The sequence below is a fragment of the Hypanus sabinus genome, chromosome 13 (assembly GCF_030144855.1).
Source record: "Hypanus sabinus isolate sHypSab1 chromosome 13, sHypSab1.hap1, whole genome shotgun sequence".
In the NCBI taxonomy this organism is placed as follows: domain Eukaryota; kingdom Metazoa; phylum Chordata; class Chondrichthyes; order Myliobatiformes; family Dasyatidae; genus Hypanus; species Hypanus sabinus.
In genome coordinates, this window is record NC_082718.1 from 10,222,111 (window position 1) to 10,234,761 (window position 12,651).

A 12,651-nucleotide genomic window follows, 5' to 3' on the forward strand; every position below is an offset into this window, starting at 1 on the left:
ATCATTTGATAAGCGTCTGTCAGTTCTCCCTCAGCCTCTGTAGCTCCAGAGACAACAACCCAGGTGTGCCCAACCTCTCCTTACGTAAGTCTGATGCCCTCTAATCCAGCTGAAGCTTTTCTGCACCCTTTCCAAAGACTCCACATCCTGCCTGTAATAGGGCTTTCATAACTAAGATATGGTCAGGAATTTCTCTCCCATAGAACCATAAAATGATGCAGAATACTTAGCTGATGATGCTTTGTGCATGTGCAAATAATTCCAGCTTCCTAATTTTCTCCTTAGTTGTGTTGACATCTACAGTTTTCCTTTCCAAATACTTTTCCCATTCCCCTGCTAAGGGTACTGTTGAAGCTGCTTTCTCTAGCCTTTCTGACTATTAAAATATGACCCAAAATTGCAGAAGAAAATTGTTCATCTTCTCCCTCCAATTCATTCACAATAGCTGAGGTCTATCTCCTCTGGTTTGTTGCTGACTTCATTTCAATTTGTTTATTTAAATTTGCTTACTATCTACCCTACGAAAGCCTCTAGCATATTACATGTACAAAGTATAGTGTAACACTTTACAGTGCCAGCGACCCAGTGCTGTACATTCTGCCTCTGACTATGTGAGTTTCCTCCAGGTGCTCCAGTTTCCTCTCGTATTCCAATGATGGACGAGTTGGTAGAATAGTTGCTCACATGTGCATAAGGATATTGGCCTGAACAAGTTTTATGTACATTTACATTTTCTCCTCGTCTATTGGTAAATTCCAAGAAAGAAAATATCTCTTATCCCAAGTGTTATGCATTTTCTGACAGAAGACAATCACTTTCCTTTTAGCATTGATTTTGTTGGATAAAGAACTTTGGGAAATAATTGCATTTCTGTAAAAGCTTTATGTTGCTTTGCTAATTGGGTGGTGAGGGCTCTTTGAGTCGGAAGGGCCTATTACTGTGCTGTATCTCGAAATAAAATACTGGTAATCAAATTTGAAGAATCGGTGGCATAGCGCTGAAGTTACTGTACTAGTAATGGAGAGACCGCCAAAGCAGAATCTTAAATCAACTAATTAAAATCTGCAAACATAAATGTAATGTGGAATAGCCTATTGCACAAGACAACATTTTGCAGATTCCCTGTAATTTTTGAAAGGAATGTCCAATATGTGGATTTTTGCACTGACTGGAAATTTGTTCATTTTATGTAACATCCACAAAATGCTAGAGGAACTCAGCAGGTCAGCTAGTGTCAATGGAATAGAGTAAACAGTCGATGTTTCATGAAGAAGGGTCTCAGCCCGAAACGTCGATTGTTTACTCTATTCCATAGATACTGCCAGACCTGCTGAGTTCCTCCAACATTTTGTGTGTGTTCCTTTAGATTTCTTGCATCGGCAGATTTTCTCATGTTTGTCAATGTTATTCTAAGACTTAAGCACGTCAACAGTGCCAGTTAAACCAGAAGTATGTTTCTTAGAACTTGATGTTATTTATAGTATTCTACGTCTATTACAGAGACTGGAACTTCCACAACTGTGGAAAGAATGACATCAAGCAGCAATGTTGCAAGTACAGCATCAGTCACTTCCAGCCAGAAAATGAGCAGTACCAAAGCTACAAGTGCCACAGAGAGCAATACCTCTCAAAATGGCTCAACTTTCCCAAAGGCAACAACTAAAAGTACAAGTGGGGATAGTAGATTACCAGAGACAAGCACAGCAAGCAGTGTACAGATATCAGTGTCTACTCAAACACAGGTGGTGACTACGACTGATTTCATGATGGGAAATAAAACGAGCGGTACACGTAATGACACACAGAACAGTACAGCAGATGGCACCGGGAGTGGAAAGACAAATACAGAGGAATCTTATGAAGATGGTTTGATATCATTAGAGGTAAAACAAATGTTCAAGTATGTACTGTATAGTCTTTCCCCTCTCTTCTCCCATTATGTCCCTTTTGTTATTGAAATCTCATCTAAATGTCATTCCATCTTTTTAGGAATATATGGTCGGGGAAAATGTTACCTGGAGATTTCAGTTCATTTTCTCCACAAAAAGCATAAAAGAGCTCACATTTTAGCTCAGATGATTAAGAGAAGGCCGAAGTTATCTACAGTGGAATGTAGTACGAGTCCCTGCCTGCACAGAAAAAGGCCAGGTGGGGGTTCTGATTTAGGGTTGCCACTTCCCTTTTTACTTCCTATCCCCGCAACAAATGCTGCTTGGCCTGCTGAGCTCCCCCAACAGATTGTTCATTGCTGTGGAACAACCGCCCTCTAGAGATAACGGGAAAATAAAAACTTGGTCACGAAACTTCATAAAATCATAGCCCAGGAAATTATGGCTGCCCATCGAGTCTGAGTTGAGCCATTATTCTGCCTAGACCCATAGACCCACAGACCCACACCTAGTTCTTCCTCTTCAACCTCTTAAACCATCATCAGAACAGTCCCTCCAACTGTTCAGTTAAAAGGCTTCACTGCACCCCTAATCATTCTACTTATTAGCAAATTGATCCCAGTCCCTCTTACCCCTCTCTCACTCTGATACACACTTTGCTCTCTCGCTCTCTGTGATTCTCTCTCTATCTCTCTCTCTCTCTCTCTCTCTCTCTCTCTCTCTCTCTCTCATTTTCACACTCTCACTTTCACACTCTCATACTTTCACACATCTCTCACTCCCTCTATCATACTCTCTCTCCCCCTCTCTATTGTGTGCGCACACCCACCGCCCCACTTTACGTTTGCAACTCTGCCCAGAAACAAACCATCAAGTGCGCACAGAGAAAATCTACGTATCTGAGTATGCTTTGAATTGGGAAAAAAATAGGTGAAATTCTGCAATAGAAATTAAATTTTTAAAACATTTTTTTACTTACATATTGATGAAATGCCTTGTCAATAACAAGGTAGTTTTTGTTGCTCGTCCCTAATTTACACTTAAAAATGGCTGATGTCCAATTCAGAGTCAATTCTGCTATGGGTTGGTTCATGTGTTGTCAAACGTCAATAATGTAGGTTTTACCTGCCTGAAACATCTACAACAAAAATCAATTGGTCTAATGTTTGCCATCATAGAAGTTCTTTGTAGTCCATATTTCAAGATTGTTTAATGACATTTCCAGTGCACAAGTGTAAAGGAGAATTACTCTGGCTCCAATGGAACATAAACAAAAAGATAAAGAACACAATAATATTTCTAAAAACAATAAATATAAATGCATAAGATAACTTATATGCATTGACTGTATGTCCATAAAGTGATTCTACAGACATGAATGTCTGTACATAAGGTGCCTCTGACAGGAAATGATAAAGTAGGTGGATGGGGATGTGGAGGGATGGATGAGTAGGTTAGTGGGCGGAGGTGTTGATCAGCCTTACTGCTTAGGGAAAGTAACCGTTTATGGTTCTGCTAGTCCTGGTGTGGATGCGATGTAGCCTCCTCCCTAATGGGAGTGGGACTTACAGTCCATAATCAGGGTAGGTGGGATCCTTGTTGATGTTACTGGCCCTTTTTCAGCACCTTCCTATATGTATTAAAAGAAATGAATTTAAAGCCTTCGCCCACAATGGTGGGACTTGAATATATTGGTAGATCATTTATGCAGTTAACAAAAGCTGTTCCTGAAAACTCAGCACCATACCCTATTTCTCTCTCTGACCGTTGTGTGTTTCTCTCTTTTACCAGGTAAAATGTAAGAAGGAACACAGTAAAGGAGCAGCGAAGGTGGCAGTACCAAAAAATTTCAGCTGTGTAAGTAACTCAATGTGCAGTTCAGATACTGATGTAGGAATTACTGGACAAAATTGACCTGAGTTTATATAGTATACGCAAGAGATTCTGCAAATGTTGGAAATCCAGAGTAACATGTACAAAATGCCAAAGGTGGCATGCCAGGCAGCATCTATGGCATTGGATGTTTCAGGCCGAAAGCCTTCATCAGGACTTGAAAGTAAGATGCCAGAATTCAAAAGTGGGAAGGGTGGGGGGAAGGAAGACAAGCTAGAAGGTGATAAATGAAGCCAGGTGGGTGGGGAAGGAGGTTGAAGTAAGAAGATGGAAGGTGATAGATGGAAAAGGCAAAATGCAGGAAAAGAAGGAATCTGATAGGAGAGGAGAGAGAATCATGGGAGAAAGGGGAAGAGAAGGATCAGAGTGAGGTGATAGGCAGAGAAGCAGAAGAGGGAACAAGGAGGAGGAAAATCATAACCATCTATGGGAAACAGTCACTTATGCCGTCAGGTTGCAGGCTTTGTAGACAGAATATGAAGTGTTGCTCCTCCACCCTGAGAGTGGCCTCACCATGGCAGAAGAGGAGGCCATAGACATGTCAGAATGAGAGTGGGGATAAGAATTAAACTGGTTGGCCACCAGGAGATCCTGCTTTTTTGCAGATGCTATAATTCTGTTGACTCACATTCACAGTTGGTATTTATCAGACAGATGTCTGATGGCAAAGAGCTTTAGAAGCCAAGGTCATCAGTTATTAAAAAAAAACAAAAATAATTCCCAGGGTTAAAATGTCTAATACCAGAGGGCAGGTGTGTTTAGGATGAAAGGGGTTAATTTCAAAGGAGATGTGAGGGGCAAGTATTTTACACAGAGAGTGGTAGGGGCCTGGTATGTGTTGCCTGGAGTCATGGTAGAGGCAGATACATTACAGAGATGGTTAGATTGGCACATGAATGTGATGAAAATGGAAGGATATGGACACTCTGCAGAAGAGATCAGTTTAGTTGGCCATTTGAGTACCCGTGTAATCTAGATGGGAGAATAGTTTAGCGCAGGATGGAGTGGCGGAGCAGACTCAATGGGCCGAATGGCCTACTTCTGCTCCTTTGTCTTGTGATCTTGTCTTGTAATTGATTGGGCACAACATTGTGGGCTGAAGGGCCTGGTCCTGTTCCATGTACTGTCTTAAATTTATGTATGTGATGATCTGTATGGATGGCATACAAACAAATGAGAACAATAGAACGATATGGACATTGTGTAGGCAGAAGCAATTAATTTAGTTAACCATCTTATTATGAAATTTTTGGTTTAGCACAACATTGTGGAGCAAAACGCCTGTCCCTGTGTTGTACTATTTTATGTGCTAAAGCTCCAGACCCATTGGCTATGATATTCGTTGAGCTCAGTAGAAATTTAATCCTGCCAGGGATAAATACCTGAAGGGTTAAGCAAAAAACTGCATGGTTATTGGAAAAGAAAGGAAAGAGTGGTTAACATGAGAATAATGGGCAGAATGGCCTCTTCTACATCTGTGATCCCATTTTATTTAGTACCTAGTAATAACTATATTCTGAATTTCAACAGACAGAGATGAATCATAAGCTGTGAGTTCTTAATAAAAAGTAAATGTTTTGCTGCATATAAAAGCAGAGAGATTCAGTGCACAGGTGGAGGCAGAGGGATAGTCCAGGAATGGATGCCTAAAGCAAGAGCAAACAGTGATAGACGTTCAACAATTAATGTCGATCTTCACACTGTTCCATTCTGAAAAGGAGCATACACAGGAGGTACCTAATAAATTGGCCACTGAGTACATGTTCATTGTCTTCTGCTGCTGTCAGCCATCGACTTCAGGGTTCAACGTGCTGCACATTTAGAGATGCTCTTCTGCACACCACTGTTGTTAACTGAGTCACTGTTGCCTTCCTGTCAGCTTGAACCAGTCTGGCCATTCTCATTTCACTTCTCTCATTAACAAGGTGTTTTTGCCCAGAGAACTGCTGCTTACTGGATGTTTTTGTGGGGTTTTTTTGCACCATTCTCTGTAAACTTTAGAGACTGTTGTGCATGAAAATCCCAGGAGATCAGAAGTTTCTGAGATACTCAAACCACCCTGTCTGACACCAGCAATCATTCCACGGTCAATTCCACTCAGATCACATACTTTGGGTTGAACAACAAATTAACCTCTTGACCATGCCTGCATGCTTTTATGCATCGAGTTGCTACCACATGATTGGCTGATTAAATACTTGCATTAATAAATAGGCATCAGGTGTACCTAATAAAGTGGCCACTGAGGGTAGATTCCTTGGAGAGTTTTCCAGGTTATATCACTGAACTGCCTTGTCTATGGCCTTTACACAATCACAGAAATTCGTGTTTCATGTTTAGGCCTACCAGATGGAGGGAACCATGCTGGGAGAGTAAATGTGACAGTTTTGAATATCTTTGATCATACTTTGGCTTATTATGATGATGATGATGATCTTTGATAGAAAGAAAAGTGTGGCATGGCAGCATAGCAGTTATTGTAACACTATTACTGTGCCAGTGCTCTGGGTTCAAATCCGCCGCTGTCATCCTTGAATTGCGCTGGTCGTTGACAAAACTGATGCATTTCACTGTATGTTTCAAAGTACATGTGACAAATAAAGATTATCTTTATTTTTTTTAATTTTAAATAAATGCAGAAGTTTTAAATATCTCTGATCATATTTTACTTCTATTACACTGGACAACAAATTTTTCCGGAACTGTTTTGCTTCCTCAGAAATTTTCTGTTTGTGATAAACTACTTAAAGCCAAACACAAATTTCAGTTCTGATTTGGAGGAACAAGAAATTAACTTTTATTGAATATAATGCATATAATTGCTTAATGGTGCTGACACTTTGCTAAAAATGCTTTGTTGACAGTTCTCATTTGTACTCTGTGTCTGAGGCTTCTCACAATGTCCAACAATAATGCCAGCGCTGCTGGATTCCAGTTGCCCTGTTACCATTTCTCCATGACCGCAATGTCCTGGTGAAGCCTTTCACCATGCTCATCACAGACAGCGCCAGGATTTGCAGGGAGGAAGACTAAATGGGAATGAAAAAAATATGAGGAGCCCAGGCTTTGTCTTGGTCACCAATTTTACACCCAAAGTAGAGCTCATAGGCTTTCTTAATAAGAGGAGTCATGCTCAGTCTTTGAGATTTAAACAAATACTCGCCACAAATATAACAAAGTATCGTGGCTGTTGCAACATTGGCGAGACATTTTGTTATCATAAATACTCCTGAAAATACAATCACTTTATAATAATGAGTTACGCACAATACGCTATGCGCGTAGAACACACACATCGTGATCACGAACTGATATACACGTAAACACAATGCATAGAACGATGTGTGTATAAGTAGCCTTTCTAAAACTTCTCCTGCCATGCAGCATCTTCTCTGCTTGAGCAGTCTGGAGAAGATAGAAAACTGTTTAGCTTACATTGTGGGCAACATTTTAAATGACCTGAATTATGAATTATGAATTGAAATAACAAATATATGAGATTTCAAAAAAATTGGAGCATGATCAGGAAATTTCATGGTGATTTCATGATCAGCAGCCCAAAATCCATAAGATACGCCTGAAATATTCAGGAAGCAAAATCTTCGTTGTCCAGTGTAATTATTTTTGATAAACAGAGGACACTGGACAGTTAATGTTAATCATGGAGACATCACATTATATATCTTTCTCCTTACTTGTGGACAAAGAGTGATGTGTATTGACATTTAACCATGAGAAAGATACCAGTTGGGAGAATGCTTTCTGTACAATGCACGAGAAGATCCTGCAAACATCCGAACACCAGAGTCAGCAGATCCTTTTATAATAAATTGTATCTTAGCAGCACTAATCTCTGACTGAGAGATGAAGGGTTGCATTGGGGTCAAAGATTACCAGCAGTGGAATTTGGAGACACCTTGGTGCTTGGTACCAGGTCGTGCCAGATGTAATCCATCAGGAGTTGCAGAACTCCCCATTGTGATATCCGTGGCTCCTGCAAGTTCCACAGTTGACCTTCCAGATCCAGGGTCACTCCGGAGTTAATTAAGAGAATGGAACCTGATAAATGAACCTAATGCACTGGCCATTAGCAGAGAAAGTGCCTCTGCATACCGTCTCACAACAAAGGTAAACTTTAAATAGTGCAGGGCGAAGAAAATTTAGTTTCTAAATTTCTAATTCACCCACCATACAGGCAACTTCTGCTGTGTGTTTGCATTTAATCAAAAAAGCATCAGCCTTGTGCTGAGCAGCTGTGCTTTGTAATTACCAGCATCTTTCCTCCCCAAAAGAAAGAATTTTACGATAAACAGTGTATTTTGCTTAGCTCTTCGACATGACATGGTGCTATATTGCACTTAATACAACAGCTTTTTTAGTTTTAAGAACTCCTGTATTCCTTCAGTCAACTGACCTTTAAAATGGAATACGGTTAAGGACAACACATACAATGTGTCAGAGAAACTCAACAGGTCAGGCAGCATCAATGGAAGGGAATAAATGTTTAACATTTTGAGTAAGACCCTTCATCAGGACCGTAAGGACCAAATGGCAGACACTAGAAACCTGAAATAAAATGCAGAAAAAAACTGAATTAACTTTATTTGTTATTTATTGCTTATTAATTATTATTTCTTTCTTACATTGATTCTGTTATGGTTATTATTCTATAGATTTATTGAGAGTATGCCTGCAAGAAAATTGTTATCTGTGTTGTATATGGTGACATATATATACTTTAATAATACATTTACTTTGAACTTTAAATTTTGATGTACATAAAATGCGTCATGTGCATCAAATTAAATCGGCATGGATTGTGCTGGCAGCCTGCAAGTGGCACCAAGTCTCTGGCACTAACGTAACATGTCCACAGCTCACCAATCATGACGGTACATCTTTGGACTGTGAGAGGAAACCAGAGCTCCTGGAGGAAACACGTGCAGTCACAGGAAGAATGCACAGGCAACATTGGGAATTGAACCCCGATCATACAGCAGGTGTTGTAATAGCATTAAACTAACTATTACACTGCCATGCCGCCCCAAGCTGAGAGAAACAGCTCTGAGAGAATCTGTGGATAGAGGAAACAGTTAACATTGCAGGTTTGGAATCGTTTGTCACCACTGTCAACTCCAATCCTTAGGGGTCATGTTCTGTGGTCTTGCAATTTCCTAGTAGTGGTAACAGGGCTTCGCTTTTCAAAGCCTGTAATTTACAGATTAAAGATGTCTCGAGGGACAGAAAAGAAGTGTGGAAGCCATTGCAATCAAGATGCTTAGTGGCGATAATTGCTCTTGAACATATTTCGATAAATTGGAACAACTGGATCCTCGGTTTCCTCACTTGCAGACCCCAGTCAGTTCAGATTGGCAACATCTCGAACACAATATTGATCACCACAGGGATGCGTTCTCCCTACTCTACTCACTTCATACTTACAACTGTGTGGCTAGGCACAGCTCCAAAGCTATATTGCTGATGAAACCACTGTCATTGGCTGAATCAAAGATGGTGACATATCAGCATATAGGAGGGAGACTGAAAATCTGGCTGAGTGGTGCCAGGACAACAAACCCTCAGTCAATATCAGCAAGAGCAAAGAGCTAAACCAGAGGTCCATGAACCAGTCCTCATCAGGGGATCGGAGGTGGAGAGAGTCAACAACTTTAAATTTCTGAGCGTTATCATTTCAAAGGATCAGTCCTGGGTCCAGCATGTAACTAGCATTACAAAGAAGGTATGTGCCTCTACTTTCTGCGCAGATTTGGCATGATATCTAAAACTTTGACGAACATCCATAAATGAGCAGTGAAGAGTATACTGGCTGGTTGCATCACAGCCTGGTATGGAGCAGCAATGCCCTTGAACAAAAATGCCTACGAAGTGTAGTGGACACAGCTAGTTCAGCACAGGTAAAACTGTCCCACCCATTTAACACATTTACAAGGAGCACATCGAAGGAAAACAGCACACACCATCAAGGACACCTACCCTCCAGGCTATGCTCTATCTCAGTGCTACCATCTGGGATGAAGGTACAGAAGCCTCAGGACACACACCATCAGGTTCGGGAGCAGTTATCAGGCTCTTGAACCAGAGTGGACAATTTGATTCACCCCTACACTGAAATAATAGACTTGCTTCTAAGGACTCTATAAATCATGTTTTCGATTTTTTTATTTACTATTTTTAGCACTACTTATATAACATACATAGATACACACACACAGGTGTCTGTGTGTGTATATCTACTGTAATTCAGTTTTTTTCTCTATTATCATGTATTACATTGTAGTGCTACCACAAATTTCATGACATATACTGGTAATATTAAACCTGATTCCGATTCATTGTTTATTTTTTGTCATTTTGTTTTTGCACAGTTTGTTGTTTTTTGCATGCTGGTTGTTTGTCTGTCTCTGTTGTATGCGTTTTTTAAATTGATTCTATTGTTTCTTTCTATTTACCGTGAAATGCCCACAAGAAAATAAATCTCACGGTTGCTTATGGTGACGTATCTGTACTTTGATAATAAATTTAATTTGAACTTTGAGGAAAAGAGAAGCAAGCACTAGAGAGCATAAGTTTAAGGTGAGAGGGGAAAAATTTAAAAGGGATCTGAAGGGCAACCTCTTTATTCAGAGGGAGGTGGGTATATCAAACAAGCTACCAGGGGAAATGGTTGGAGCAGGTACAATTAAACAACATTAAAACATATTTGACTATTTTATTGACTGGAAGTTTTAAAACATGGAAACCATTTTACATCCGGAAAGATTGGATTTGGACCCCCAAGCCCCTGAAGCAGCTCTTGCTTTTGAACTGTGGCTTGCATGCTTCCAATCATACTTGGAGGAGGTTAGTGCAACTGAACCTGCCGTTATTCTCCTCTCGAGGGTCACCCCGAGAGTTTACTCACTCAGGCACCTGCCAACCTACCAAGGGGCACTGGACGCCCTCAAAAGACAGTACCTGCGGCCGGTGAACACTGTCTACACAAGACATCGCTTAGCTACGCGACGACAGCGGCCTGGAGAGTCGAGCGCTGAGTTTCTCCGAGCCCTACAGACACTCGTGCAAACTTGTGACTGCAAAACTCTCACGGCGGAACAGCATGCGGAGCTCCTCGTACGAGACGCCTTTGTTACAGGGATCAAGTCAGCGTACTTGCACCAGCGGCTGCTGGAAAATGTCGATCTTACCTTACACTTGGCGATCGAGACGGCTGACTTGCTGGAGGCTGCTCTACACAACGCTGACACTGTCCAGCCGCGCGATCCCCCGCCAGTTCCGTGGACACCTCAGACCCCGCCACCGCCAGTTCCCACAAGCAAATTCGCCAACGCCGCTGCCAGTCGCGATTCCAGGAACTCCCCAAACCCGACCACAGCTGCTGCTAGTTGCAAGCCCGCGCATTGTTACTTCTGCGGACTCGAAAAGCATCCCCAAAAACGCTGCCCGGCCCGAGAAGCGACCTGTTCCAGCTGCAGGAAGAAGGGCCATTTTGCCAAGGTCTGTAAGTTTAAACCACGAGCGGGGTCGGGCAGCGCTGCGTGTGAGGCATGGGGGCTGCCATCTTGGTCACCGCCATCTTGCATGCCTGGATGGGGGCGGCCATCTTTGTTGGCACCAACATGCCCCGCCCCCTACCCACTGGTGCTTACCAGGCACCAAGACGGCAGTTCAACTCTGGCCTCTGTTACCCTCGACCAAAGCGCCCCACACCGGCTTGCAAGGTCAATGATGGACATCCTGGTGGAGGGGCAAAGGACTAGTTGCCTGTTTGACAGGGGCAGCACTGAGAGTTTTATTGACCCGGACACAGTGCAACGCTGCGGACTCGTGACACGGCCGGTAAGTCAGAGGATCACTTTGGCTTCTGGGTCGCATTCCACAGACATCTGGGTGGGTTGTGTAGCGACATTGGTGGTGCAGGGCACAGAATATCGGGACTTTGTGCTACTGGTCATGCCTCAACTGTGCGCGCCTGTGCTATTGGGGCTGGACTTCCAGAGCCATCTCGAAAGTGTGACTATGGCATATGACGGGCCCCTCCCACCACTCACTGTCAGGAATCCTCAGTCTCCAGGATGTAGTCTGGTGGTCAACTACTGCTTGTTCTTTCTTTCAGTCAATAAAATTGATGCACCATCAATAACTCTCTGAGACATGAGGCGAGATATCGGCTTTTATTGACTGGAAGAAAGAACAAGCAGTGGTTGACCACCATACTACATCCTGGAGACTGAGGGCCGGGCTCAGACCTCAATTGCCTTTATACTGGGGTCTGTGGGAGGAGCCACAGGAGCAGTCAGCAGGGGGCGTGTCCAGACAGGTATATGAAGTTCACCACACTAAGTACACAGATAGAAAGGGTTTGAAAGGATGTGTGCAAAATGCTAGCACATGGGACTTGCTTTGGCGTGCACGTGGATCAGCATTGATGAATTGAGCCTCGGGGCCTGTCTCAACTTTTTCACTCTCATGTGAAAAGATAAGCGCTCATATTTCCACATCTCAGGTTTGTTTTTACTTTTAAATGATTGATTGAAACAACCAGGATGTTCTTTGAGATACCAGCCAATTTGTAACGTGACTGAGAAGCATTTTAACAATTTAATCTGAATTGACCCTGCTTGCTTTGCTCAACTGGTCTAGGTTCACTTTGCAGACAATCATGATCTAACTGAGTGAAACCATCTTATAAAATGACAAGAGCAAATTCCAGGTTTTGTCTCGTAGCTCAGCACACTATTCAGCAGTTGATATCTCACCCGTACAGGTGAGGCACTGTGCACAAGCAAAATTAAAAGCCTACCCTGGGAAGGGTATACCTGTCTCAAACTAAAACCAACAACCTGTACAT

The 12,651-nt window shown here is 42.2% G+C and overlaps 1 protein-coding gene across 2 annotated transcripts in view; it reads left to right on the plus strand.

Annotated features, from left to right (window-relative positions):
- podxl (podocalyxin-like) overlaps positions 1–12,651 on the plus strand; it is a 161,232-nt gene that overhangs the window by 112,487 nt on the left and 36,094 nt on the right. For both annotated transcript variants that reach the window (XM_059987092.1, XM_059987093.1), the window contains exons 3-4: positions 1,501–1,883; positions 3,681–3,746. In XM_059987092.1, the coding sequence (XP_059843075.1) occupies positions 1,501–1,883; positions 3,681–3,746 (449 nt within the window). The remainder of the gene's footprint in view (positions 1–1,500; positions 1,884–3,680; positions 3,747–12,651) is intronic.